Genomic DNA, 23,519 nt, shown 5'->3' on the forward strand with positions numbered 1-23,519 from the left:
AGAACTTTGATGTTCATAAACAAATCTCGAAGTCCCTGCTTGAATGTTGCTCCTCTACATGTGTCTTCAAAAGAATTGCTTAAGCTTATAATGATTTGTTACTTTTTTTTTTCTGACACCAATAAAATATGGTAGCTAGTGAAATTGTTTGCCTCTGCCATCACATATTCCACGGGTGAAGAGATTGATAATGAACATAACCGATGGAGTATCAAGGTTAGAGATGGTGTATGACTAGTTGATAGTAAAATATTATATATATATACACTGCAAATCACTTAAATTTCGCGTGGGATTTATCTTCAAATTAATATGCCAGGAGAGTCCATCGCGAATTCAAATCCTTGGCGATTATTTGTATGAAGCTCCTTTGTATTGCAACCAACCTAATGGTTAGTGTACCAATATAGCGGTCTTAAAGAGCCCATGACTCCAAAAGCTCATCATACACGAATTTAAAGTCATTTCTAGATCAGCATTCACGAAATCATATTCGCGAATATGTCTGAAGAGGTAAGTTTGTGAAATAAAATATTTCCGAAATTTTAAGTGATTCGGAGTATATGATAGATATAGAGGTTACACAACGAGTGGCTGTTGGATATGGAATTTATTTCACACGAGTAAGTTATTTTTTAAAAGTTACAAAAGACACGAGCTTTAGCGAGTGTTTTTTGCAACTTTTAAAAAATAACTTACGAGTGTGAAATAAATTCCATATCCAACAATCACTAGTCGTGTGACCTGTTTCTACCACAATAATATCGGCTTGAATCAAAGGGAAACGTGGCCAAGTATAATTTCGCGTATGCAAATAAAGTGTACCGGTGACGTCCGGGACCCGGTGATGTGACGTCATTAGATTATTGATGACGTCAATAACAATTGCAGCTTGGGTCAAAGTTCACCGTGTTAGCCAATCAAAATGCGTACAGAGTTTATACCACGTGTGGTATAAACAGATTGTTAATCAACAGCTGTAATGATTAACTGATGGTCTGAGAGTTGAATAACACAGGATATTGTGGTAGAAAATTATATACATGATACAGTATTATAGATGAAGTTAATACATACTTATTGATTTTAATTATATATGATTGACAGTTATTGCCATATCAATAATAATGTAATGAGCCCAAAGGGGCCAATACAACAAAACCCAAAGGAGAGGGATGGGCTTATATAAGAAAGATGCTCAAGTGTAATAGACATTGTTGGCTTATTGTTGGATAAATACCTTATTCAACAATTTTCATAAAACAGGGAAATGTATCAGTCACTGTAATAGAATGATGAGTTTCTGTCATCTTACTGTATTTTGAAACCTGTTTTCAGTTTCTGAATTAGAAACAAATGCATGTCTAGAATGATGATCCACATGTGTCAAATATATTGATATATAATATAAAATTCATGTATTAATTACAATGTCTAAATCCTATCTGTGTATGATAGATTTAGATATTTTCTTGTTAGATTGTTGGGGACCAAATTATCTATGTGTTGCTAAGATAAGTCAATATTAATGCGAAGCGCTATAAAAGATGAAGTTTATTCATTTATCTTATAACTGAGATATAAGTTATACCTGTTTATATACAGTAAATATGGTAATCATTTTTGTTGGCCTGGTTCGAAGCTCATAAGGGATTTTTACTGAAGAGGAAGCCATAGTTGGTTTCTAAGTGTTAAGAGTTTGGTTCAAGTGTTTGAAGGCATCATTAGTAAACTCCCTTATATGTGTACTAGTGTGAGGTAGAGTGATATAAAATATGAGGCGAGCTTTGTACTGATGGTGAACTCAGCCCCTAATTCTAGTGTGAGGTAGAGTGATATAAAATATGAGGCAAGCTTTATACTGATGATGAGGCGAGCTTTGTACTGATGGTGAACTCGGCCCCTAATTCTAGTGTGAGGTATAGTGATATAAAATATGAGGCGAGCTTTGTACTGATGGTGAACTCGGCCCCTAATTCTAGTGTGAGGTATAGTGATATAAAATATGAGGCGAGCTTTGTACTGATGGTGAACTCGGCCCCTAATTCTAGTATTAGGGGTATAGTGATATAAAATATGATGTGAGCTTTGTACTGATGGTGAACTGATCAGCCCCAAATTCTAGTGTTAGGTATAGTGATATAAAATATGAGGCAAGCTTTATACTGATGGTGAACTCGGCCCCTAATTCTAGTGTTAGGTATAGTGATATAAAATATGAGGTGAGCTTTGTACTGATGGTGAACTCGGCCCCTAATTCTAGTGTTAGGTATAGTGATATAAAATATGAGGCGAGCTTTATACTGATGGTGAACTCGGCCCCTAATTCTAGTGTGAGGTATAGTGATATAAAATATGATGTGAGCTTTGTACTGATGGTGAACTCAGCCCCTAATTCTAGTGTTAGGTATAGTGATATAAAATATGAGGCGAGCTTTATACTGATGGTGAACTCGGCCCCTAATTCTAGTGTTAGGTATAGTGATATGAAATATGAGATGAGCTTTGTACTGATGGTGAAGTCCCCCCTAATTCTAGTGTTAGGTATAGTGATATGAAATATGAGGTGAGCTTTGTACTGATGGTGAACTCAGCCCCTAATTCTAGTATTAGGGGTATAGTGATATAAAATATGAGGCGAGCTTTATACTGATGGTGAACTCAGCCCCTAATTCTAGTATTAGGGGTATAGTGATATAAAATATGAGGCGAGCTTTGTACTGATGGTGAACTCAGCCCCAAATTCTAGTGTTAGGTATAGTGATATAAAATATGAGGCGAGCTTTGTACTGATGGCCGAACTCAGCCCCAAATTCTAGTGTTAGGTATAGTGATATAAAATATGAGGCGAGCTTTATACTGATGGTGAACTCGGCCCCTAATTCTAGTGTTAGGTATAGTGATATAAAATATGATGCGAGCTTTGTACTAATGACGCTTCTCTTGTTTTATTATTATATTTTTTTTTTTGGGGGGGGGGGTTAAGAAATGCACAATTTCTCTATTGACTCATCGTCAGGATATTCAATGATTTTTATTAGGATTTATTCTTTCCTTGAAAACACAGGCACTTGACACAAATTCCCAACTCATGTTCCATATATTTTAATATATGATTATACTATAACACATTTTGTACACACATGTGGACTGATGGGATAGGGAATTTTTGTCAGGCACTCCCCCTGTGCGTGAAATAGCAATAAAATTGAACCCATTGAAAATTGCCTTTACATTTAGTGGAAAAAAAATGTTCATACAGTTACATGTGTCAGAAACATGTGCCGCAGTAATTGAAATTCTACAACTATTATGTACTTTTCATTACTTTGTATTGTCGAAGTTTATATATTCCATGATATACAAAAAATGCTGTATATTAATGATGTAAAATTGAGCGTACTTGCTTACAGTATGTTCAGGTCTCGTTTGAACCTGTGTTTTCTGGACAGTTATAGAATATACAGTTAAACCTTAATGTCCGTTATTTTGAAAGTTTCAAATTGGAGTTGAGGTCTGCTATGTGGTATTAGGGGCTAGCGTAGCATGCTTCGTTGTATTAAGTACTATTTGCTTAAAATTGCTCAAATTATTTAAAACTATTGCTGATGAAACTGGTGTCTACAGATTTTAAGTATCAAAATTAAAACATAAGATTTTATCGTGATATGTCTGGTGCATAACATTGGAAAATTAATATTAATATATAATGTGTGTTTTAAAGCTTAGTGTAAACACAAATAGAAGTAATATATTTATATTATTGTTGAGATACTAAATTTATCCTTTTTTCAGTGACAATTTTGTTGTAATAAATTATATCTTTTTATGTAAACTTTATTTATTTTACAACAATATCAAAACATGTTATACCCACTTACATTAATCACTGTTGTGGTCCTGGATGGAAACGCGCGAGGGGTCTTACTATTGGTGGAAACTGCAGTACCCGAGAAATGCACGTGGTCGTGCAGTTGACCCGATACCTCTTCACGTCTGATCGGGGATTCAAACCCTTGCTACCTAGGTGGAAACTGTTCTTAGCTGGCTGCAGCAGGCTGCCTTATATTTATTATCTTTCTTTTTTTACCACGATTCCTCTGTTGGTAGTGTGATGATATCAATATAGGGGCAACGGTGGCCGAGTGGTTAAGGTGTCCTGACACTTAATTACTGGTCCTCCACCTCTTAAGTCACGAGATCGAAACCCACGTGGGGCAGTTACCTGGTACTGGCCGTAGGCCGGTGGTTTTTCTCCAGGTACTCCTGCTTTCCTCCACCTCCAAAACCTTGCAAGTCCTTAAATGACCCTGGCTGTTAATAGGAAATTAAACAAAATAAACCAAACCAAAATGATAGCAATATGTTTGTCGTACTAAAATCAATGTTGAGTATATAATTTATATAGTTGAGAAATATAACTTTTGAAAAAAAAGTAATATAGAATATTTACACCAAATAATGTTAGTAGATTTGACAATTATAAAAAAAAATAAACATATTTTATACAAAGAAGCAATATTGTTCCTATACTACAGATGCATTTTTCTGCAGCAGTACCTATGTTTATGTAGGAATGTAGAATTACATGTTTAAACTTGTTAGTTTATGCCATATACCGGTACAATTAATTTATTAACATTCCATTCTTTTGCTTTTTAATTAACACATAGTTTGCTCTATGGAAATTATCTCTATTCAGTGATCGGTGTAGTATTAACAGCCTCTCATCTTCATTAGGTTTTTTGTTATAAACCAGGTACACTCATCACTACTTGGCTCTAGTCGAATGAAAATGAACCCGCATCGTGTACATTTGTATAGGAGGCAACTTATGTGGGTCATTGATTTGTGCGTCTGTAATTTTTGCTTAATGTGAAGTGTGCCACCTCTTCTTGCAGTGTATATAGGGCCTAATTTGTTTTTCTCTGAATATTGGTATTTTTCTTCATAAAAAAACCACTAATGTTGCAGAAAAGGATCAGTAGCATAATGTATTATCTCAGTTTCAAATGACCCGTGATAGAATCCAAGTGTGTTTGAGAAGTGGAAACATATGGATGTATTTTTGTAATGAATAAATCTTTGCTATTGTAAACGTGAAAATATTTCCAATTAAGTTAGAAAAAATAGAATTCTTGATATAAATCATAGCAGTTTATACTACAAAGCAGGTAATAATTCTTGTTGTCCTGGTTCGACATTCATGAGATTGGTCGCTTGGATACTCTACCTTAAGGAACAATGAGAAAAAACCTTAACAAATTTCCCGACAACACTGGTTGAACGTCCTTACTCTCCTACATATCTCTTCACTTTGTCTGCTGTCAGAAATTTTCTCCTAGTCACCCGTTTTCATAATGACTTTTACTCTTGTGTGATGTAAAACTGTAAACAAAAATAAACTGTACACAAGTAAATAAATACATGTTATAAAAATTAACAGATTATTTTGATGATGTTACTTAATTGTAATCCATTTTTTTTACAGTTTGTTTCGAAGTATAGCCATTGATTAATTAATTTTTCTGGAAGACTACATAGACTTATAGAAACGTGTAGATATATATGGTAAAGTGTTTCTATTTTTGCTCTATTCTCTTTTAGATTTGTTGATTTTGAAGTGAAGTTTAGTCAGTATTTAACTTCAGATGTGAACTAAAAACAATCTCACAAATAAGTCACACTTCAACACATTGACATGAACTCAATTAACTGTACCCAAGAATTAATGTGATTGTGTTGTGTATTAAAAGGTGTTGCACAGGGTTAGTTATTCACCACAAGGGATTCTGTGAATACTACAGAGGCTTGACATGTTCTAGGGGTCGACCTGAGGTTTTTTTTACATTTTGGGTCATAGGAAGAAAATTGACAATATAAAGTGAACTAGGGGCGGACCCTAGGGTTAATTTTCCATTCTGGGTCATAGGAACGCGTGATTATAAGTAAACTAGGGGCGGACCCTAGGGTTATTTTTTATTCTGGATCACATGAATATGTCAAGCCCGGTGGTATTTACCTAGACATTTTTTTGTTTAATTTCACTATTATACTATTGGTATTCTCTGTATGTGTCCATAAAGCTTAAGAATTAGTATTAGATTTTAGTAATTGTAATGTATATCATATGTATATTGTATGTTGTATTTTGTTGACAATCCTGTATGATTGTGTTCAAGATATTTCTAATTGTACGAATCATTCTTGACCTAAAATAAAACCCTTATCGAATGATATTATGAAACAACAAATATATTGAGACGAATATACACACATGGAGAAACAAGATGTATTTTTTATATTATACCTACGAAAATACAAAACTATGTTATATATGAAATATGAATGATACTAAAATATAAATATAGATTAAACTCGTATAACTAACTTAGTGATGTATCAAGTCTAAACTGAAAGTATGTGGATTATTGAGAAACAATTTTTTTTAATTAATTGACCGAAGAGAAATAAAATTATTATTAACCATCGACAATTTGAGACATTTTAAATGTGAAATTATAACTCATAACTTATCTATTACAAGATTTTGTAAGTTACTTTTTGCAGGATTTTTTTGGCAGTTTTACGAAAAAGTTATTTATCGAGGAAATTATGAACATTTTTTTCCTCGTTTTATTTCAATGTATCGATTTTTTTTGTGATTTTATTTTTTAATTAAACGGCTGAAATATATCCATTCTAAAATGGTTTTTACACTTTTTAGTCACTATTGTTTAACTGTGTCGCTAAGAAAAAATGTTTTGTTTGTGATACTTAAAATTGTGATTAAATTGATAGGTGTATATATATTGAGTTCCATGTGCTCGCTACATTTTACGTAAATATTGGATGTTAGGCTGTGATTTGTATTGATAAATAAACCATCTATTGAAGAGGATACCGAAATTCCTTTTTGTATTTTCAAGTGTGAAAATCGGTTTAAGTGATGTTAACTAATCCAAGGTAGGTTTTTGAGGCATGCACAAAGGATAATTATTACTATACATGTACATATTTTAGCGTACTAAAATAGAATAAAAAACCGATTTTATGAAAATGAACAAAGTGATGTATTACAATCTTTAAAAACAATATAAAGAAATTGTATTTTGTTAAATCATAATTTAGCATAATAATATTCGATGAATATAGCGTTATAAAGAATCAGTATATTGAAAAAAACTGGTTTCGTTTGAATTCTAAAGATAAACTTAACTGACCCTGAAACGAGTGTCACTGATGTACCGAATAGCTACTCAAAATGGCATATTCATTTTACATAAGATTTTATTCCTTTCTTTTAAAAAATAAAATGGATATTTTACCAAAAGGTTTTTTCCAGTTAATGCCATACTAAGTATAAGCTAATGTCACTGCGAAATCCTATTCTAATATGATATTTTGATAGACAAGACATTAACCAATTACAAAACCAAACAAAAAATAATCATTTTTATGCGATTTCTATCTGTCATAAAGAAGCGTTATCAAGTGTTCCTGTACATGTATGTACTCGAGGCAATATGATTTAAAATACTTACCGATATTTCATTGTCCCCTTCTGTAGTGAATGGTGTTTGACCTCTGTCCTGTAAATATTGCAAGGTCGATATTATATAGACGTTACTGGTATTGATTATTTTAATAAAGAAAGATGTTTTATTGTACATGAAATGTCTTGGTTTTTATGTCAGTCTCGAATTGCTTAAAATCGTCCAGTATAAAATTTACTGATATTTACCGATAATTACCTATATTTACCGATATTTACCGATAATTACCGATATTTACCGATAAATTAACGATATGAAAAAGAAACCTCAATTCTTAACTTGGAAGCGATTAAACAAGGACAAATATTTAACAGAAGATAAAGTTAATGTTGGTAACTTTTTCAACATATGTACTGGTAAAGTGATTTAGCGACATATAATTCATGTGAATATTCCATGACAATGAAATCAGAAAGTCCAGATATATAATTGTTAGTCGCTGTTGGCGTCAGTTTTCCGTTTTAAATCGATATAGCTGTGACGATACGATGTCTTTAAGGAATTACAGCAGTTGTAACATCTTATACTAGCATCGATCTTACCATGTCTATGAGTCGCCGTTTGACTTATTTATTAACCATGTATAATATAGGAAAATACTAATTTTGAAATCTAGAATTATTTTTGATATTTGACTTTCTGATTTTAAGTATGAAATAGATTTTTTTTCATATTAGAAAGATTTTTTGATATAAAAAATTCTCGATTTATTTTATATCGAAAATTCATTTCCTGATGTCAGATACATTAACATTTAATCCAAAATTGCGCCGTTTTACTGTTCATTGAAGCATTGATGTCAATTTGTTTTAGTTTCATTGGGTTTCAAATAATACATATTTTTTACATTTATCTTTGCTTCCTTATTTATATTGATGAAGTAGATACATTTGCTTTGGTTAGTTTTTTCACTCTGATGACTGAAAAAGTATGCCAAATGTGGACCGATATCATTTCCGAGATAGAGTACATACTTCTTAAAAGAATGTTTTTCGAAAACAATGTACAAATGAATTTTCTGTCAAATCACATGCATCTTTCAAACCTTTAAATGGATTGTTCTTATTCGGGTGACACCTCATACCGAACGCACGGACTCCCCGCACCTTACTGTCACAGGTACAAAAAATAATAAATAAATAAATAAATTGATAAAAATAGGATTAGTGAATCAATAGCGACAGTTCTGAATACCTTTGCGGGGCAATAAGCCCCTTTATCATACATTCTTGCCGTTGGCATATTGCAATAGAAAATGTACCCTTTTTTAAGGTACCACGTTTTTGCCGCGACACCGGTATGTATTTTATTGGCATTAGAATGTCTTCGTTAAGTGTGTATGCGTAGGTAACATACCTATGTAATATAACCTTCTGTCAGATCCGGCAATCACTCGATAGGACCATGGTTCGATGGAGCGAGAGAATAAACAAGGACATATAAGCATTGGACATTGAGTTCCTAGTATTGCTGGATATTTCCGTATTTGTAGAATTCCAACACCAATAATTCTAGCCTTCCAAAACTACTATGTGACCGGATAAATCGATACTGAGGGTAAGTGATCCAAACATATTCATCTAGTACGCCTTATATATATAAATGGACAGGGTTTATATGTTAAATTTACTGGTTTACAGTGTATGAAATTGTGTACCTTATAAATGCTGCATTTATATTTAGAACGTTAAGCTTGACCAGTTAATGGTTAGCTTCACTACATCAGCGACTAATGTCTTAGGGTTAAATGGTATCAAGATAGGTCTAAGTGGGTAAAATATGAAGTATATCAGCACTTATATGTGTAGATCAGAGCACACGTGATGGTTATTATGACTAAGCGTTTACTTTCACATAACCTTCATCTTATTTCAGAGCAAAATGGGGGATCAGGGTGACCAGGCTGAAGTTAACCTTTCAAGTAACGACTCCGAGTCAGGTGTTGTGGAACCAAATACCTTGACTGCCGAACAGCAGTTGGCCCTTAATACGGTAACGTGTACACGTATATACATATAAATCATTAATCACTCATGCATGAAGTCACGACTCTATTAATAGTTTTGTACTACCTGGTTGACTGTCCCATACTTCAGTTATTCAGATCGACACATTTAAATCTATCAATGAAACTCCGCTGAGCTTTGAATATTGATTTTGGTGTGTTAATTTACATTCAGTGTTTATATAGGCTTTTCATAACGTTGAATCATTTGATGTAACTTTGTTTAGTAAAAAAAACCTAATAATATCTAATATTTCGAAGTATTAACCCTCGCTGAACACGTTTACTGTATACTACTTGTTTTCCACATTGAAATTTATTTTGATATATGCATTTAAAATTGATAATAAACGTTGCTGTTTTGTTAACAAACAAATAAACTACAAAGCACTTAATTAAGAATGAGATAAATAGAATCTCTTCAACGCAAAATACCTTGTCAATGTACAAAGGTACTCGTAGTGGAGCTTTTTAATAACGCCAACGTATTTCATTGATTGTGCGTGCATTATATATACATTTATTTATTTATTTATTTATTTATTTATTTGGTTGTTTATTTTACCTGTGTATATTCGGAATCTAGTGCATGGCTTAAAGATTTTTATCGAAAATATACGTTACTTATTATAGATGACGCATTGGTACCGTTGGTCCCGTGCTGAATGAATAACCTCATCATGAGACGTGACTGTTATTTCCCATATAGAAAAAAATAGAATGCACTTACATCAGGATGTCACTTAAGTGGTTAAATAAGAACACCATGTTATCTTGGTGACTCAATTAACAATGCATACAAAATATATATACAAATAAATGATGATTGGTCGTGTGCCTACATCAGTACAGCCCGATACCACCTCTAATTGTAAAGGACATAAATGGGTACAGTCATATGAACGCTTTTAAACGAACTTCGATAATTCGTTAGTATTCTTTAAAAAGGTCAACACTTAAAAGGGATATGTCAGTAATTTTTAAAGGGAAGTCGGTAATTAAGCACTTTTTAAGAATGGATTTAGATAAGAGGATAGTATCACGTTCAAAAAGTGCGTTCAGAAATGGAATTCTTACGGGATGTTAGCAATTCTAACGGAATTTTGATAATTCGTTAGTACTTTTAAAAAGGACTTCTCTATAGGTCATCACTTTTACAGAAACATTGGTGAGTTTGCACGTATTTCGATATATCGGTATATCAAAAGTGATAAACAGTCGATACTACGTTTAAATTGGACATAAAGAAACTGGCACTTTTATTGGACGGGGAAACATCACTTTTTAAAGAAAGGTCGATGTAATAACACTTTCAAAGTTACTTCGATAAGTTGTTAGCACTCTTCGAGGAGGTTTGATTATTCGATGGCAATTTCAGGGGGAATGGGCATTTAAAAGTCAGTACATTGCAAGAGATTTTTAGTGGACTTCGATAGGTCAGTCCTAGGTTTTTATCAGCAGGTCAGCAGGTTTACATGGACGTCGATAAGTAATACGGCTTTTCCAGTATCAACTGCAAACTGTCTTCAAATGGTTCAAATTTCCAATCATTGTTGGCGTCATCATAGTGAAATAATCAATTATCAAATTCTTATTAAATAAATCAATTCCTCTCACTCGCAATCGAAAGAGTTTTCAAAAACAACTAACTCAAGAAATCCAAGCAGTTGCTAATGTTAGTTCATTATATAAATGTATGAGTATGATTCTGCAGGCGATTTTTAATTCTTGATTTCGATTCTGACGGGACCAACCTGACGTCATAATTGGTTGTTTGATATGATTGACTGGGCGGTGTGTCATGTTTACGTACCCAGATACCCATGCCATTTCAGCGTGACAGTATAATGAAAAAGATCCCATTGATAGCTCCGCCAATCCTATATGTCTTGTTATGGCCTTATTTATTGCTACAACCTTATAGACCCCAAACACACTTAAATTAAAATATTCACATGTAATTAAATGAACTTTATAGGGGCATTCCTTCGTTCGGACATCAAAATTTCTATTGATAAAGAATATGCCCGAATGGGGATTATATAAGTTTTTGTGCCTACCAGTAATGAAAATAACGCCGAAATGTTCAGAAAAATGACGTTTCGTACACAAATACCGTCTGCCTTTGCGGTCATTAGTGATATTGAGAATTGAAATTTTTTATGATATAATACCTGAAGCACTCCCTTGAGAGTAAAACTGCATTAATTTGAAGATTTAAACTTGTACTACTTGGGGAAAATACACATTTCCCATTAAGTTTCATTTCGGCGACATACACTTTATTCAATCGAAGGAATGTCCTTTTAAACATATCAAATTTGTTAGTAATATTAGACTGATTCGATACTTACAGTTCAGAAACAAGGTTCAAGATGTTCTGGGGCCCGATCATGACGATAGATTTCTTCTTCGATGGCTTAAAGGTAAGTAGGGAGACTTCTGCAAAAGATATTCGAACGTAAAGAAATTCAAATATAAGTTTTCGCTTCAATACACAAACCTGCGCATTCTTAACCAAAGCTTATGAAATTAATTTCACCGAAACAAAATATAGCATGCAGACTTGTTTCAGAAACCCTTCGTAGTGAAATATCAATACAAGATTAATTTGTTTTTTTACAGCCAGGAAATTTGACCTTAACAAGTCTGAAGAGATGCTTAGAAATGTAAGTATATTGCTCACGTGTAAATCTAACTGTTAAATTGTGTATATGTAAAATATCAAATCGAGCAAGTAATTATGCTAAATGATAGATAATTGTATATTGACAATCAGAGTTCGATATGAAAATTGATCCCATGTGGTAACTCGGTACACTGCATTGTTTGCGATATTATACACCTCCTACTTTGAGGTCTTTCGTCTTAATTTTATTTAATCTATCCCTTAAATCAATTGCTTTGCAGGATGTCGTTATTTCTTTTCATTACTTGTATGTGGCTTTCTGTGAATAAACATGACACTTTTTGGTAAATGTAAAATATGGTTTTCGGCTTGACTTTTCAATCTTGTACCCACATGATGGAACACCTAAAAAACAGATATACGACAACAAAATTGTTTACACTGCCGATCATACCAGCTATGACGAAATAAATGGTCTCTGACGTATTAAAGTATTTGATTAAACATTGTAGAGTTTTTCTTGGAGAGAGAAGAATAATGTTGACACCATCCTAGAGGATTTCGAGTCACCGGAAGTGCTAAAGAAGTATTTCACAGGTGGCACTAGTGGTTTCGACAAGGAGGGATGCCCTATATGGGTTGATCCCTTAGGTAGACTCGACTTTAAAGGTGCGTCAGTCATTCAGTTTTTGCTTTATAAACATTGTGAGACATAATAGCGAACATTTTTTTTTTTTTTTTTTCAGACTATAGTTTATCACTTCCATGAGAAAAGGCATTGTTCATCTTATATAATTGGAAATGTGATAAGCGTTATCATTTTCACGCCACAGGAATATTTTCTCTAACCTTTGGTTTAAACATTTGGGTGTGATATACAGAGAGAAGACTGTGAGTCTTATTCGAATGGTGCAAGAGCAAAACGTTTATTCATTATGGATTGGTCATAAAAGAGAACAGTACTATGTATATTAGAGATACCCGTTTAGAACTTGTACCCGGGGGACCAGAATTGGGGAAAGGATCTTGACAACACAAACATGTACCCTTGCGATAATTATCCCTCTTTACGCCACACTTAGAGTAGCACATACTCTGTATTATTGTCCAACTAAAACAAATTTACGTTTCGACGATCACATAGTACTTAAATGATCATTGACCTTAAAATTCTCTATGATTTGATAACTTATAATTGTATTTTGGGATTATTTATTCCTTTATGGATATTTTCCTTTTCACGAAAATGCTCCGCAAAATTCAGATACAAATGAAATTCCATTCTATTTTGTGGTTTGTCAATAGCCACAGTGAAGTGTTTCGCTTTAATTTCTTTTTTATCATATGCATGTCGATATAAATAAAAAGAGCACTCATTTATGTTTGATGAAAATGCAACCGTAACATGTTAACTTTCAAAATTATGTCTATAAATCGGCCTAAGATACAAAAATGAATGATATTAGTGCTAGTGATCCAGTTGATCAACAATATCCGTCATTTTACGTTGCTAGCATTATTGCTCTAACTATAATGTTAGTTAACTAAAGAACTGGGGTTGCAATCACAACATTTCGGTTAATTCCGTTACCGTTCGGAATCGATTTCTATGCAGTCAATAAATTGAATGTGCATCGATTGATAAATACTTTCGTCCAAGGATATGTCACAGAATAGTTCCTAGACAATGACCAAATCTTTTGGCAGAGTATACCTTATTAGCTGCGAATTTCACTTAAGCATAATGAAAGGGTGTTTGCTCAGCGAGCACGAGGTCTGTAGCTCGAAACCCAGAGCGAGAATAACGCTTATATCTCAGGACATATAGACGTGTTTAAATCAGAGGTATTGCTTTCATTAGAAATTCGATGTTGTTCCGAGCATTGACGAAGTTAACCGAGAGGGTGCGATTTCACTGGTTGTTTTCCCTTTTATATATGTTGGTGGCATCATTGTGCTTAATGTGTGGTGTTGCAACACTTCTTACAAAATTTGGACCAGCACAGAGATAATATATGTACAGACATGGTCGCATGTGCATGATTTAGACTTTCCCATTTCAGGGCTATGTGCATGTGCCAGAAAAATAGATTTAATAAAACATAAAGTTTTCCGACTGGAATTGTACACCAATATCATGAAGCAACAGTCCAAAAAGGTATGTATGAGAGAAACGATGTTCTCAATTATACTAAAATATGGGAACATTTGGTGTGGTTTCATTTACTTTTGTTTCCATGGTTACATATTCCGCGCTATCACAAGGAGACAAACACTAACATACCATAGCCTCCCAAAACACATATACACTCACTACACGCAAGCATCTCGCACACAGAGGACGTCGTATTTGAGTGGCATTGGCAACAATATTGACTCAAACCAACACAAACCAAACAATACATTAGCTTACATTGGACCTAGCGTGGACCCTATACACTACAATGGCAAAATGTCTATTGTCTCTTAAGAGAACTGTAATGTTCTCATCGACTTCCTATTTGATTATTGCATTATCCCCATACAGTAGGGAGGTAGGCTTAAATTTACAGTGTCGAAGGTTCCCTGATATACATTTCACTACCGTTGCAGGACTAATGACGTCCGTCAAACAGAGAGACATGCTACTTCATAAATTATGTGACCTTGAACGGTTCTCAAAGGTCATGGTGGACCAATCACGCAAGGTTGGGTTTTTATTTGCATGTCAGACTGTTCTTTACTAATATGACCCTCCTTGGAATGTACTGTCTGCATATTATGGAAAAAAAAGTCTGTAATGTATAGATTGAAGTTCTATTGCAGACCCTGGCCTGAAGAATATGAATCTCCAAGGCTTTTGCACCTCACCATTTATATTTTGACATTTCTGTCGATCTTCAATGTATTTTGAGCTAATTCAGTCGCCTCATAGGTATCGACACTTTAAGCCCTTAGCATCACATACACGTCCTAGATGGCCGTAATAGCTTCAAATGCATTTGATAGCTTTGCTGTAGTATCTTACTCTCAGTTGTATTGAAAAGTGTTAGTGTCTTAATTGTGTGTCTTTTGTTCAACCCTTGTTTATCTATGTCAGCATCTGTATGTATCAATGTTTATTGCTTGATGACCTAGATCTGGTAACTTCTAGAATGTATGACACTTATAACTAAATGCATTATATACTGTCATTGGCATGAATGGTTTCCAAAACCTAGAGCATATTTAAGTTACTCCACCAATCAGAAGGCAACAGGCTATTAACGTTCGCATGTTAACCTGTACTTGTGATTTGTGATTTTCGTTAGTATCAATCAGCATGCATACTAAAGTATACGAAACATATTGAAATGCAGACCAGGTTGAAATTGAATGGATAATATTCCAGACAGTTTTATGATAACAACTCTTAGTTTTCTCCAATTAACTTTTACATATGTTATGTCCCTCCTTTGGAATGAAGCTCAACTATATTATCTATAGATATAGGATACATTAGTTTGTTTGTTTCTGTTTTCAATGGTATGATATTTGATACACAATGTAAAGTATATTAATCATTACGTCTTTTTATTACATTTACATTATTACATTATTATAACGTACGAAGAAGACACAACAGCTTCTGTGGTGATTGTATTTCGATATTCATAAATGAAATGTTCGCTGTAAGCAATCTTCATTATTGACTCGACTCGCCAGCATCGTGAAAATAAATCGCTTCGAACTTAAACTGTGCAACTTTTCGAACGGGTCATTGTGAACAGCTGTATTTGGCATACGCTGATCGACATTATATATATTTTCTAAATTAAATCAAACAGTAATTTTTGTTGATTACATGATATGTTATTTAATTTTCATTCTTGTTGAAACAGCTATTTATATTGCCTACATATGTTGACCATCCAATAGAATAAACACGACGGCGATGTTTTAACGTCGCTTCTGATTGGCCAAAAGAGCCAATTACTGAAAAAAACAACAACATTGTATTCTCTTAAAATTTCCGATTAATATAGAATTGACCTCACTGTTTCTAGACTACGGCTCAAAAACATATACAGATTTCTCAATTTGATTTCTACACAGTAAATAGAAATCCATTTGTAAGTAATTTTTAATGTTGTATTTTTCCAGTTGGGAAGGGTAATCGACAAGGAGACAATAATTTACGATATGGAGAAGGTTGGAATGCGGCACCTTTGGAAACCCGGAATCGACACATTTAACCAATTTGTTACCCTTGTTGAGGACAACTACCCCGAGAGACTAAAATTTATCTTCATTATCAATGGTAAATATTCCATTATATATACAATGTTAATTTTAAAACGTCGTTGATGTAATTGATAAAGACGTTGGCTCTGATGGTGTTGTTAGCGGTTTTGATGTGTAGTGGTGTTGTTAGTGGTGTTGATGTGTAGTAGTGGTGTTGATGTGTAGTAGTGGTGTTGGTGATCTTGGTTGTATTGGCGTCGGCGGCGGTGTGGTAATGGTAAAGATGATCTTAGTAGCGTCGGCGGCGTTGTGGTAATGGCAGATATGATCTTAGTGGCAGCGACGGCTACGGTGACGGTGTGGTAATGGTAGATATGAGATTTGTTGCGGCGACGATGTGGTAATGGTAAAGATGATCTTGTTGGCGGCGGCGACAGACGGCGGCGGTGTGGTTATGGTAGAGATGATCTTATTGGCGGCGTCGGTTATGGCGGTGGTGTGGAAATGGTAGAGATTGTTATTTGCGGCGGCGACGGACATCGGCCTTGTGGTAATGATAGGGATGATCTTAATGGCAGCGTCGGCTACGGCAGCGGTGTGTTAATGGTAGAAATGATCTTATTTGCGGCGGCAGCGACGACGGACAGCGGCCTTGTGGTAATGTCGAGGTAGTGGTGGTTGTGTGGCATTGGAAGGGGTGATCTTCGTGGTGTTGTTTGTGGTGGCGGTGTGGTAATAGTAAGGGTGATCTTCGTAATTGTAGTGGAGGTGTTACTGCACTAGCAGTGGTGCTTATGGTGGTGGTGGTGGTGACATTGTGGCGGGCATTATGACGTTATCTGTAGTGGATGAGCCGCTTATCCTGCCGACCTTCCAAGATTCCTGGTGTAGGTACATGTAGGGGACGATAGTGTGTCTCCTTTGATGCTGTTGTTTTTTTTACCATACCAGTTTACGTTTGGTCTTAATTTTCGGGAGTATTTCACGTTGGATCAATCTTCCTTTTTAGAGTCATTTCGCTTAGCAAGAAATATAAATTAAAATGACAGTCCTGTATAGATTGGCTGGAGATTACTGCATTGAACCCATTTTAAATTCTGTTTTGATTATATTTCCTCTTATTTCCAACATTCAAATTTCAAACAATTATTGATAAGCAACTTGGCCTTCTCCTTAATCGCTGTCAATAGAGTGTTTTTCATGTTAGTAACTTGATATATCGATGTCGTCTATGCTATTCGTGTACTTTGTTTTCAAAAATAGCCTGATAAGTAATCCTTTTAGTCATATATTTCATCGATTTCAATAAGAACTGTCGTTTTATTTACGACGTATGTATTCCTTAATGCTTTTTTGTTTTGTTTTTGTTTTTTATTTATGTTTTTTCCTTTATTCATAAAGTTACGCTATTTAAGACTGACGCATATACATATTATTGATTAAGGTGGTTTATTGATTTAATTTCTACAGCTCCAAAGATTTTCCCTGTGATCTGGAAACTAGTCCGACCTTTCGTTGCAGAGGAGACAAGAAAGAAAATCAAAGTGTTTGGTACAGGTATGTAATCACTTTAAATCAAAATTATCTTAAAACAACTTTTTAACATTATAAATAAAAACTTGTTTTAACACGTTATTCAGACTTCAGGCATTAAACATTGCATTAAAAATACTAGACACTAAAACCATATCGTATGTCTCTGTTCCATTGTCTGGTTTCTTTGTCTTTACAGCGAACTACAAAGACACTTTGCTGGAATACATTGATGCTGACCAGTTGCCGGCTGCCTATGGTGGAACACTGGTAGACAAATTTGGAGATCCTAGATGTGGAGATATGGTAGGTAACTTATAATCATTGTCACGTTTAGGCCGCGTTTTTTATTCGTCGTTTCTTACATCTACGTTCTTTGTATCGTTGTTTGTTTTGGTCGGGTACCCCTTTGTTGCCACGCTCCAGATATGTTCTAACCGCATCCTTTCCACGTTGGTTCTAGCTACATTCTATTGACGTTTTTCCAGTCACGTTTTATCCACGTGATTCAAGCCACATTCTATCAAACTTTGTTTTTGTTGCCAGATTAGCACATCGTTTTCGTAGCTGTAACACGACTGGCAATATTCACACATATGACAAATAAAAGTTATGCTTCGCGGTCTCCGCGTTTCTGTTTAGAAAACGCCATTGATTTTCTATATGCCCAAAATATATGCGTTTTACGTTTTAGCAGCGTGTTCTATGTTACTCGCGTACAAAGTAACTAAACGAGGTGGCCGAAGCGTCACTCTGTTATTGAAGAATAAGAATTGAAGAAGAATGTCTTCCCATTGTGAAGTGTCTCGCTGGTCATATTTAAAGGCAATTTCAAAATGTATCTAGAGCAAGGACAGTGCATTCTATTTGGTCAACTTCAATTGTTAAAAAAATAAAAACGAACAAAACAAAAAACGGAAAAAACAAACAAACAAACAAACAAAATAAAAATCAAACAAATAAATAGATTCTTTTTCTTTTAAAACAAATTATCTTCAGTCATGCAGCAAAGCAGCCTCGATACTCCTGTAGCTTATTTTCGCTCTCTGCTCCCCTAGCAGAATTGAAGGCTCAGTCGCTGCCACATCGCTATGAAAATTTAACGTTCTCTTATTTTTTATTCAATCTACATTTTCATGGCCATATAGTTGATCCCAAATATAGCATTACACTTTGTATACGGCAGATTTTGAATGTTTTCTTGTTAAAATTGTAATTGTTTAAATTGAATCTAGATTGTCCAAGGTGGCGAGGTACCGAAGGAACTTTATGCCAACGCTAACAGCATGGATAAAGATAAATTTACGTCCGTCACGGTGGGCAGTAAGCAGTCTCTAGACCTGCCATACAGCGTCACTATACCGGAAAGCGTGCTAAGGTATGTGACGCAACATGACATGCAAGGTTTCCTTATAACACTGTCAATCATGTATTATATCATACGGATATCTACACCGTAGCAATTAGTTTGAAGATTTTTGTGTATGGTTGGAATATTATGTCTTCAAAACAACAGAACAAAAAAGATTACATGGAAAGCGACGACCTAACTGAAGCCATTGCCGAATTCTTGATATGGATTTTGGCTTAGATTTGTGTGGCGAGTGTCGTCGATGAAGTAGATGACACTGACATTCTCAGAACATTAGGGCTCGTATTAATGAAACCATTCTCAAACATAATATAACACAAATACGGCATAAGGGGAAGGCATTTCCATCAATGAAAATGCTTCATTAGCGTAAATTTAAGACATGTGATTATGGTAAGAAGGGCGTGTTTAAGACAAATTGCTATACTGTTTCGTTTGAATTTGTGGCCTTTTAAGAAATATGCATCTTTTGCCTTAATTTCAGCAGTTGAACTTTTTTTTCCTAAAAACAGTCTTCTTATTATAATTATGTCCAAATTTCTTGATATTGTCTAATAAGAGCATTTTTGATGTTAGAAATGCCCCCTTACATGCGATATTTATGTAATATTATTCATAACCGCCATTTCCATTTCAAGGTCAAAATATAATCAGTGTTTATACATATTATAAAGTCATGTCTAGTCATACCAATGCTCTTATTGTGTGCTTTAGCCACTTGTGAGAAAAACGCCCATGGCTATTTTGCGCAATATAGGTGATACAAACAAGCTAATTACATGTATGTCCCCATGAACCATGCGTTTTTCGCGTGTTTTGTTGAAATTTACAAACATCTTAACAAATTACGTATTAATAGCAAGGCAAATTGTTAGACATGAAACATACTAAAAAATGATCAACTGACTTCAGATTGTCAGATTGCACCATAGGAGGGCTTGTAAAACATCACTGATATCACTGGATTAGAAACTTAGATGCCCGTTAATGTTAATGCTTTAAGAAAGATAACAAAGGAACCGTTCACCTCCTCCTCTTGGGGCGTAGATTTCGTTTCTCGATCTTTCCTTTTTTATTTTTATGGTGTCCCCTCATTCTGTGTTGATATCTCCACATTTTTGCCGCCATCGGCTGTCGGGCGTATCGTACTTGCAGAGTACAACAAAGGGGAATAACTCTGGTATATCAGAATGAATTCCATAGTATCCATCTTTACACAACCTTAGATATTTCAAGAACGAAAAATCTTGGAACAAAAAATGGTAACTACAAGATCAGTTTTGTCTTTTAAGCTGGCAGTTCTTCACGGAAGGTTATGACGTAGGATTCGCAGTGTACAGACAAATAGAGGATGGGTTACAGAAAGGAAACTTGGAGGAAGTCGTTCCTTTGGAGAGAGTCACCAGCCATATTTATCCCGGAGACGGCAGTGTCGTGTGCAAAACTGTGGGCACTTGTAAGTTACCATAATTTTTCGTATTTTTTTTTAATCTACTGAATAATAAAACAAATATAAAAACATGAAATTGGACATTGTTCATAAACATAACTTCAGGCCGCAATGGGTTTTTTTCTTTCTTTTCTTTCTTTTTTCTTTTTATTATACAATAATACTTATTAGTCTATTGACAAGGATAATATTTGTTATGACAGGCCTCTCGCGTGCGAGTTTCCTTCCATTTGTGGGCCTACCTAGGGTTTTTCCTTGAAATAAGTCGATGGAATATGTAAATCAATTATTAGGTCTGTTAAATAAGACTTCAACCATTGATTTTATACAATATACATGTACAGTCGTATTGTTGTGTGAACAAAGCAGTAAGGAATTCACACAAGTTCGATATGTATGTTGTGATTTATATAGAGAATACATGGTTAGTGTTTTTAGATATAAGCTGTATATATTTGAGAGGGTAAAGAAAGACAAATGTCTTCTGTCTCGAGCAAAAAATAAAGCTTCCATTTTAAGACACTGACCATGTATTCTATTTATCATGAAACAGACCTAAAATAAACAGTGTTCCAAATATGTTCGAATTTTAAACGTTGTTTCAATTAGGTCAGTCGAATTGACGCACGTGTTAAGATTCTAAAATACAGCAAACATATATATGGTGCGTGAATTCCAACAATACAGATACCAGATGCGGGATAAAAGTTTGTATAGTTTTTTATGTCCATACAAACATACATATGAACATACAAACGTATGACAGATGACACGCATGTATGTCTTTGCCATACGAAAATAGACATTGACATATTTCATATTTTCGCAAAATACATGTATTATCAGAATATTTAAGACAAAAGAGTTTGTTTGTTTACAGACGTAATAAGATTTGACAACACCTACAGCTGGACTCGAAGTAAGAAAGTCTTGTACTGTGTTGACGTGATGGTGCCAGATAGCATGGATGGCTTCAGCAATGTCGATATATTTACCAGTTAACTACCTAGAGGTTTCAGCAATATGAATGAACAACGCAGGAACAATTTGATAACGTGAATTTTCGGTTATGCTCTGTGTGTGAATGTAAAAAAACATGCTCGATACTCCAGGGAATACGTACAGTTTCGCTCTCTACACCCCTGGAATATGTCATGACAAAATCGAAGACAAATGACCAGCAATTCGCAATGTGTCCGGAAAAAACTTGACCAATCGCCAAGCTGATTCTTTACTATTGGAGATTACAAAATAATGACAAATAAGTTCAAAGCCAGTCAAAGTAACTGGACGGCGACCTCCAGATTCGCTTGATGTATATTTTAGGACCGAACTATTATTTTTGTTTTACCCACAAGGCGGCGGTGACCGAGTTCGGATTTGCAGTGATGTATTGTAGGAGTGCACGGAGCAAAATGAATTTAAACTATTGTGTATTGATCAATGCCTTTTAGATCATCAGAATATTACCGTCATTTGATGAACTGAAAGACATGTCGCAGAAATATATTACAGACTACATGTATATATTTGTTTTGTACTGGCAAACTAAAATAACCGGCGCAGAAATATCCGCCAAGGACGTGTATTACACGTACACGCTCTTGGCGTCTATTGAGAGATTATTTTGCAGTATAGCAATGTGATTTGTAATTTTATATATTTTTAATTTGTAATTATTAAAAGTTTGACGTCATTAATGTATTTTGTCATATCAGACTGAAAACAGGTGTAATTAGGTATACATGTGTAGCGGATGTAAATGTCAGATTAAAGACAACACCGCAGGTTTCATTGTAGAATTCTCATATTTATTGAAGACGATTTCAATAAATATATAAATCATTACCACGTGTCGTGTATCAATGCTGATTTGCACAACGGCACACACTCCTAGTACGTCACAGTCTAGAATCGCCTTTTATATAAACCACGATGAACATATATAGCGGGCAAACCAAGACAAACCAAGACAAACCAGTAAACCACCGTCTACCACGGCAAATTCAAAACTGCCCAAACACAAAGAAACATTTACTAAAACATACGAAAACAACATCCAACCAATCAAACACCTTCGTCAAATCAGAACTTTCACATGTCCAGTGTGTCGGTGACCACTATTTACGCACACACACATATGCATGTACATTACGAATACAAAGAAACGCGCACGCCGATATAATACTCGCGCAGGTAAAAACGTTTTTCTAATCTAACGGAGTAATTCAATAAATGATAATCATTATAATAGCACATAATGATTAAAATAATAATATTTATAAACAAAACTATTTATTACCAATACATACTATTAGGTATCATTGAATATATATATGACCCTATTACACATGCATATACTGCCGGAGACGACCAGCAGGATACCCCACCTATACTGACAACGGGCTAACCAGTCTTCCCATTCCTAATATACCATTTTTAAAAGACCCTGGTATGCCACAGCTATGGGACAGCTCCCAAAGCCTTCCTCACTGGGGCAAACGCCCCCCGACTAAAGGCCAAACGTGAGGTAGTGCTAACGGATACATTAAGAAGAAAAAGATGGTAGAAAGAGGAGAAAATATAAGATCCAAAATTTAGTCGCCTCTTGCGATCATGCAATGGGGGCATCAGGTACAATTATAACGCCCTTAGGGTATCATATGGAGCCCGTTTTCTTCCTCAACAGTACAATGGAAACACGTTCTAAAATAACTACATGTATCTAGATTTTTATAACGACCTGTTTCAACTCAAATCGGGGCGACTTC

General features: G+C 34.7%; 1 protein-coding gene and 1 long non-coding RNA gene across 3 annotated transcripts; both read left to right on the forward strand.

Annotated features, from left to right (window-relative positions):
* The first annotated feature begins 966 nt into the window (after nucleotides 1-966).
* LOC117332751 lies at nucleotides 967-7,670 on the forward strand. Its single transcript, XR_004533783.1, has 2 exons — nucleotides 967-1,758; nucleotides 1,828-7,670. It is a non-coding gene; the product is annotated as an uncharacterized LOC117332751 (long non-coding RNA).
* Nucleotides 7,671-8,866: 1,196 nt separating this feature from the next.
* LOC117332748 (SEC14-like protein 2) lies at nucleotides 8,867-22,444 on the forward strand. 2 transcript variants are annotated; one of them, XM_033891775.1, is made up of 12 exons: nucleotides 8,867-9,113; nucleotides 9,432-9,548; nucleotides 11,918-11,987; nucleotides 12,187-12,230; nucleotides 12,703-12,859; nucleotides 14,254-14,348; nucleotides 16,313-16,469; nucleotides 17,864-17,950; nucleotides 18,126-18,232; nucleotides 19,162-19,304; nucleotides 20,591-20,754; nucleotides 21,629-22,444. In XM_033891775.1, exons 2-12 carry the CDS (start codon nucleotides 9,438-9,440, stop codon nucleotides 21,748-21,750), a joined length of 1,257 nt encoding a protein of 418 aa, XP_033747666.1. In that variant the 5' UTR covers nucleotides 8,867-9,113; nucleotides 9,432-9,437; the 3' UTR covers nucleotides 21,751-22,444. The 2 variants fall into 2 exon arrangements, with proteins under 2 accessions (XP_033747666.1, XP_033747667.1); XM_033891776.1 differs by lacking the exon at nucleotides 14,254-14,348 and adding an exon at nucleotides 14,783-14,877.
* Nucleotides 22,445-23,519: the final 1,075 nt, after the last annotated feature.

Source organism: Pecten maximus, chromosome 8, assembly GCF_902652985.1.
Source record: "Pecten maximus chromosome 8, xPecMax1.1, whole genome shotgun sequence".
NCBI lineage: Eukaryota > Metazoa > Mollusca > Bivalvia > Pectinida > Pectinidae > Pecten > Pecten maximus.

Coding starts and splice junctions, on each gene's coding strand:
- LOC117332748 (XM_033891775.1), top strand. CDS start 9,438: ATGGGGGATCAGGGTGACCAGGCTGAAGTTAACCTTTCAAGTAACGAC. Junction 12,231..12,702: donor CTGAAGAGATGCTTAGAAAT/GTAAGTATATTG, acceptor TAAACATTGTAG/AGTTTTTCTTGGAGAGAGAA. Junction 17,951..18,125: donor AATCAAAGTGTTTGGTACAG/GTATGTAATCAC, acceptor TTGTCTTTACAG/CGAACTACAAAGACACTTTG.